Source organism: Seriola lalandi, unplaced genomic scaffold (assembly GCF_002814215.2).
Source record: "Seriola lalandi dorsalis isolate HSWRI2012SDOR001 ecotype SW California unplaced genomic scaffold, Sedor1 jcf7180002054955, whole genome shotgun sequence".
NCBI lineage: Eukaryota > Metazoa > Chordata > Actinopteri > Carangiformes > Carangidae > Seriola > Seriola lalandi.
The window spans coordinates 11,139-17,353 of NW_019525506.1; the positions used below are offsets into that span (position 1 = coordinate 11,139).

A 6,215-nucleotide genomic window follows, 5' to 3' on the forward strand; every position below is an offset into this window, starting at 1 on the left:
ACAATATCTACCATAATAATCGCAGTATGATATTTATTTTGCATATCATTCAGCCCTACATGTAGGTTATACAAGATTTACACCTGACAGGTTACAGCCTATGATCACAACCTGAGGGACAATGTCAACACCTGTAGATATACTCTATCATACAGGATTTACACCACATGATTGTACAGTACTTTCCTGATCCAGCGACACCAGTATCAACATATAAGTCTACAATGTGATGCTGAATGGCTTATGCAAGCAGATGCTGCCCCACTTCCACAACATAAACACACATCCATTCATACTGCTCTGCTTATGCAGACCTACAACAATTAATGTATGTAACTGTATCTGCTGGATTTCCACCATATCAACCATCCTGGTTCAGAGACGCAATGACACAATAGTCAAATGTTTCCAAAACAAATCAAGCTAAACTACTTCTCATTGTATTAAAACAACAGAGAATATTATAAAAAACTTTAATTAGGATGGCCCATAATGTGTGAATGATAATATGAGAGAAAGCCTACCTCATGTAATGCTCTTCTTTCTGGCTTTTCTCCCTGAAAACCTCCTCCACATCTGTAAACGTCCTGGTTTCTGACTGTCAGTGTTGAGAAGGCGTTTCCTCATCCTTACTCTCCATTCATTTTTAATTCTCGCAATGCGGGAAAAAAGGTAAAAAAGTGAATAAAAATAAATACATTTCGGGGCTGATAAACTGGTCACTGTCTCAGGTGTAGATGAGGGTGGGGCAGGTAAGCAGGTGGCAGGGCTTTGGCTGAACTAACGTTAACGGCTGCCGTTACTGTCCTCCTCTGCCACGTTAGCATCGTCCTCTCCGGGCTAATGCTAATGCTAATGCTAGCAAGACGAGTTGCCGGCTTTTGAAAAAAAAAAAAAAAAAAAGGCGAGATGGATGGTTTGTTTATTTGTTTGTTCAACTTCCAGTTTCTCTGAATCTTTTCCCGCCTTTCCCTCTGCTTCTCCCCCGCTCCACCGTTTATTTCCCATGACGTTTTAAGAGGCGTCTTTAGCAACTTGTTAGCAACCAGCCGGCTTTGACGCTACATTCCCGGGGTCACCACCTGACCTCTGACCTCTGACCTCAGGATACAGACATAGCCAGCATACTGATCATGACAATTTTTATATGCAAATAAAGTAACTCTTAATTCATTGGTTCATATAAAAAAATAAAACCACACACACTCAATTGATTTCTGTGATTAAAAAAAAAAAAAATGAGGTCATAGTTGGCGGGAGTTTGGACGCCCCCTAGAGGTCAGAAGCCCTACACCGGCCCAGTCCTCTCTGGGGATAATCCATACTTACTCCGGATGCTATAAACTAACTACAAATTTATTTTATTATCATTTTTGAATTATTTCAGCATTATTTCTATGAATCATGTTTGTTTTTGTTTTTCTTATTGAAATGCATTTCGGTAATTGTAGTTGTTTTTTCTCAGAGCCTGAGGATAACAACTTAAAATTCTAGCATTGGGTTTGAGCTCCGTTCAACAGTTAACGGTACAACTGTAAAAACCACCGGCCTTTAACACTCTGTTTTTCTGAATCAGAAGCTACTGTTCTGTCACGGTTGCCAGGCGACAGCCGCGCTTTGTGACGCAGCAGTAAGGGCGGGCACAGCTGGTGACACAAAGCGAATATCCTGTCGTAAACTCAGGAATTCATATTTCACAAGATAAATGACTCATTTTAAGTCAAAAACATTAGACGCCTTACACCCAGGCTAACTCTCACCGAAGACCGATGTTACCATGGTAACAATCAATGACCCCTGTGCTGACCAGTAACACCCAACAAAAAAAACCAGAAAAATTTGATTTTTCTTTTTATTGCTTCACTCTTTGCTGAATTTCCCAAGTAAAAAAAGTAACATTTTTTGCTTGGGTAAATGGAGCTGTCAGCGGTTTTTTATTTTTTATTTTTGTGTCGATCCAAAAGTCTACGAGAGAGAAATATCACCAAACACTGAGAACATGAACCAGACTTTTACTGCAGGAACCCTGGAAGCTAAATCTGAGACAGTTTCCCTGCAACTCCCATCAACCATCAGTGTTGATGTGTTCAGTGTTAAAAATAGCTGTGAGAATATCTTTACCTGAAGAGTGTGGCTTCAATTTTACTGAGTATTATTGATGACGGAGTAATTTTTCATTTTTTACTGTGTCTATCATCCCTGCACTTTAATAGACGCTGAAGTGACTTGGGATCAATTTTGATATTAATATTTATGCTTAAAACTTAAATTGTATCCTAAATAGGCTGCTTCATGTTTATTTCATAACATGAGGCCAAAACTGATTGACAGCTTCAATCCCCCAAAAAAATATTCAGGCATTCAAAAAAAACCCACATCTGCCAAGTCTCAGCTTTTTGTTCCCCATGCATATGCAAGTATCACTCAGCATTGTCTGTGTGTGCATGTTGCATATCCTAACCGTGTGTGTGTGTGTGTGTGTGTGTGTGTGTGTGTTTCAGCTCTCAAAGACTAACTGCCAGTACCATAAAATATTCAAGGAGATCAGCAAAGAGGAACAGCTCAGACAGAGTAAGTCTTTCATGATCACAACTATCCGCTCCACCTTAAATACTGAATGAGGGATTAGATAATAGCTGAACATTTGATACCTGTGAGCTGTTTGTTAAACACTAGATAATGATTTAAAGGTCATAACAGAGTGTGGGAGCAAATCTATATTCAGCAATAACGCCATCCGAGTCCAATCCACTGTAATCAAATAAAAGTCAAGAAGTCAATTTCATTTTTAAAATCTTTTTTTAATTAAAAATAAATCTCACACGTCTGTCTTTTTTTTTTTTTTCTATCCTTTTTCCACTAAACTAACACTTTAAAAATGGAGTGTTTTGCAGATTTCCCTCAGTGACCTGATGTTATTCACCTGTTTGTCAGGTTACACCTGCGCTCTGCAGAAAGACATCCTCTACCAGGGACGGATGTTTGTCTCCGACCACTGGATCTGCTTCCACTCCAAGGTGTTTGGCAAAGACACAAAGGTACTGCAACTCGTCTGGACGATCTCTGGCGCTGAATCCTCAGACTTTCTCACTTACGTCTCTTGTTTCCAATAAAGCTGAGACTTTGAATTGAACCCACGTTAGGTAATAATGCTGAGAGTTGTGGCGACTTCACTGAGGTGTCCACAGAAGGTTTGATTTGATGAGACATGTTGGTTTAAATTATTAACATTTACCTGGAGTAGCTTTGCAGAAAACTTTGAAGTACTCGCTGTGGTGCGGGACACAGTGAACAGGAAGCGTACATTATTATTAAAATGTATTTTCTACATCATCTATTTGAAACTTTAGAAGTTAAAAGATAACAAAGAAGTTAGTGAGGTGCAACCAAGACATTTTTTAATTTAATTTTATTTAACCTTTATTATACTAGAGTAGTCTCTTTTTGTGTGTTCTTGCAAAACAGTTTACATTATATACATTTAACACAGTTTAACATAATCTGAAATATAGAAAAAAGAAGTTAATCTGGAGTTAAACATGTGATAAACTGAATGGATGAGAAGCCAGTGAGGGATCATGAGACGTTTTGTCCAGTAACTCACTCGCTCTGCATCAGTGGCCCCTGCTGGTCAGAGATCGCAGTGCAGATGAGGATCAGAGTAAACAAGTCGCTGCAGGAATCAGCTGTTCATCCCGCTGTCTGTCCGTCTCCAGATCGCCATCCCAGTGGTGTCGGTCACTCACATCAAGAAGACCAAAACTGCCATCCTGGTGCCAAACGCTCTGGTGATCGCCACCGCAAACGACAGGGTGAGAGAGCAGACCCGGGGTCTCGTGTCAACAGGAAATTTATTCACACAAAATGTAATAAAAGGATTCTAACGTACATCTGTCTGAGCATTACAAATGGTAGAATTCATGTAGTTACACAGATTCTGTTCATCGTCAGAGATCCAACATCGCTGTCAGTTAAACTGTTGTGTTTTTATGTTGCAGTACGTCTTCGTGTCCCTCCTGTCCAGAGACAACACCTACAAGTTCCTGATGTCCGTCTGTCTTCACCTGGAGGTAGGACAGATGTCCCACATCTGGCTATAAACTGCAGTTTAATCACTGCCAGGTTTCCACAGCTCCTAGTTCACATCTTTGTCTCATTTTGTTTCTTTTTTGAGAAGTTTCCTCTCGTCTTCTTTTGGACGACACAGATACAAACCTGACTTAAACTGACAGCAAGTTTTTAAACCCCTGAATTTTAAATTTCCCTTTTACTTGAGTCTAACGTCTTTAAGATTAAAAAGTTATGTATAAAGTATGTGCACTCATTATTCAGGTGTTTTGTCTCAAAAGGAGAAAGTCGCTGTTTGAAACCTGATTATTAACGTGCAAATTTGATTAATTGTAGTAATTCTTTCTCCTTTTTTTTTTTACAAATGATTTGAGGAAGTTGTTTTGCCAAGAATTCATATTAACGAGCTTTTGTGCCGTGAAAACTTCATCTATATCACTACTGCACCTGTTTACATTCAGGAGAAGAGTCCATGCAGCAGCCCCATCCCGTCCTCCGCAGAGAACAGCTTCAGAGGTCAGAGGTCACCTCTAACGCCTCGCTTTCCTCGGGTGGGTCAAACACATACATCAAAAACATGGACACATCAACACTATAGAACAGATTGAGCACAATAATAGAGTCAAAGCTGCAAATAATATCAATATTTAACAATATTAGTTATTGCAATATTTCCTGCCATATGTGATATTTTTCATAATATCAAAGAAAATGATATTTATTTATAGTTTGATTTCTTTTCTGCAGTTTTGCCCTGCTGCTGAGTCCGACCCTCATTTCACTGCTTTGTTTGTAAAATCACTGGCATGTGACCAATAAAACGCTGAACCCACATATCTAAAGTAAAATAAAGAAATAAATGTGTGTGTGCAGAGTTTCGCAGGTGATTTCATGGACCTGGACGGAGCAGTGAGACAGAGGAGGCAGGAGATGGAGGAGAGCAGCAGCTCCGACTCCCAGACCCCCGACTACGAGAAGATAGCAGGTATCACCCACAAACCATTATTCACTTATATTCATTATTCAGTTTACTTCCTGTTTCTGTAGCGTTTCCTCTCGGCTCTTCCTCCTCTGATTGTGTTCACATGATAAACTTCCGGTGCTGATGACCCAGTTCAGATCTTCCCTTTGTGCAGTGACTGTTCAGACAAGAAGAACAGTGGAGGGGATATAGACGTGTCTTATCCCACAGTCGAGTTCATTTACCAGCGGCCCCATGTAGAGCCTTGCCGGTTCTACAGAGCCGATCCAAACTGTAGACACCAGTACCGAGACAAAGCTAAGGTCCTGTTCTCCAGCTAAAGGTCGTCCTCTGCGTCTGTCTCTTCAACGCTGCAGAGTTCCCCGTCCCTCCGTTCCTGGATGTGTTGAAACACACAGACAGAGCTGCGGCCCCTGAACATCCAGACCACCAGCACAAAGTGAAGAACCAGCGTCAGAACCAGCATCAGAACCAGCATCAGAACCAGCATCAGAACAAGCAGAGCTCAGACAACAAGCAGCGCGAGGCGCCTCGTCCCGGTACGACGGTTCTGTCTCTCTTCTTTGAGGTTGTTTCACTGTCTCTTCCTGGTCACATCTATTTGTCGTTGCTTGAACTCATGTTCCAACTGTCCCATACTTCCTGATCTTATAATCCAGGTAACGTGTTGAATCTGCTGCCTCCACGTGTTTTTATAACCCAGCTGTGTGAAGTTATAAAAACCAGCCGCTGGACTTTCCTTAAAATCTTATTTAAATAGAAAAAGCGTTTAACAAAGATAATAATCTTTCTTCTGTTTCCAGGTTCAGAGGTCGTGATTGACAGCAGGACTCTGAAACCAGTTTCTCTCAACACTCTGCTGTTTGTCTACCTGTTTCTGTAGGTTTTCATTCATTCATTCATGGAATTATTTATTACAAACTTTAAACACTAATTCAATTATTTCTTAATCTAATAATGCATTCATTAACACACTCCTTCATTCGTTTATTTACTCCATTCTGTTTTCACTCACTGTGTTTCCTCAGAGTGTGTGTCCTGGTCCTGTCTTCCTGTTACCTGGCCTTTAAGATCGTCTCGTTGGAGCGGACGCTGACGACGCTCGGCTCCGTCACAGACTTCACCCACAAAGAGTGAGTCCACGTCCCGTCCGAGTCCCTGAGCT

The 6,215-nt window shown here is 40.8% G+C and overlaps 1 protein-coding gene across 2 annotated transcripts; it reads left to right on the plus strand.

Moving 5' to 3' along the window:
* Positions 1–1,917: 1,917 nt before the first annotated feature.
* LOC111645672 (GRAM domain-containing protein 2B-like) lies at positions 1,918–6,215 on the plus strand. Of its 2 annotated transcripts, none has more exons than XM_023394961.2 (9): positions 1,918–2,571; positions 2,935–3,038; positions 3,717–3,812; positions 3,999–4,070; positions 4,530–4,619; positions 4,942–5,053; positions 5,407–5,589; positions 5,854–5,929; positions 6,079–6,215. In XM_023394961.2, the coding sequence occupies exons 1-9, from the start codon at positions 2,406–2,408 to the stop codon at positions 6,185–6,187; spliced, it is 1,008 nt and encodes a 335-aa protein (XP_023250729.2). In that variant the 5' UTR covers positions 1,918–2,405; the 3' UTR covers positions 6,188–6,215. The 2 variants fall into 2 exon arrangements, with proteins under 2 accessions (XP_023250729.2, XP_087026789.1); XM_087170663.1 differs by having other exon boundaries at positions 1,923–2,571; positions 3,717–3,866; positions 6,079–6,214.

Excerpts from the sequence above, each read along its gene's own strand:
- LOC111645672 (XM_087170663.1), top strand. The coding sequence starts at position 2,406 with ATGCATATGCAAGTATCACTCAGCATTGTCTGTGTGTGCATGTTGCAT. Across the intron at positions 4,071-4,529 it reads CCGTCTGTCTTCACCTGGAG|GAGAAGAGTCCATGCAGCAG; the intron begins GTAGGACAGATG and ends GTTTACATTCAG. Across the intron at positions 4,620-4,941 it reads TAACGCCTCGCTTTCCTCGG|AGTTTCGCAGGTGATTTCAT; the intron begins GTGGGTCAAACA and ends GTGTGTGTGCAG.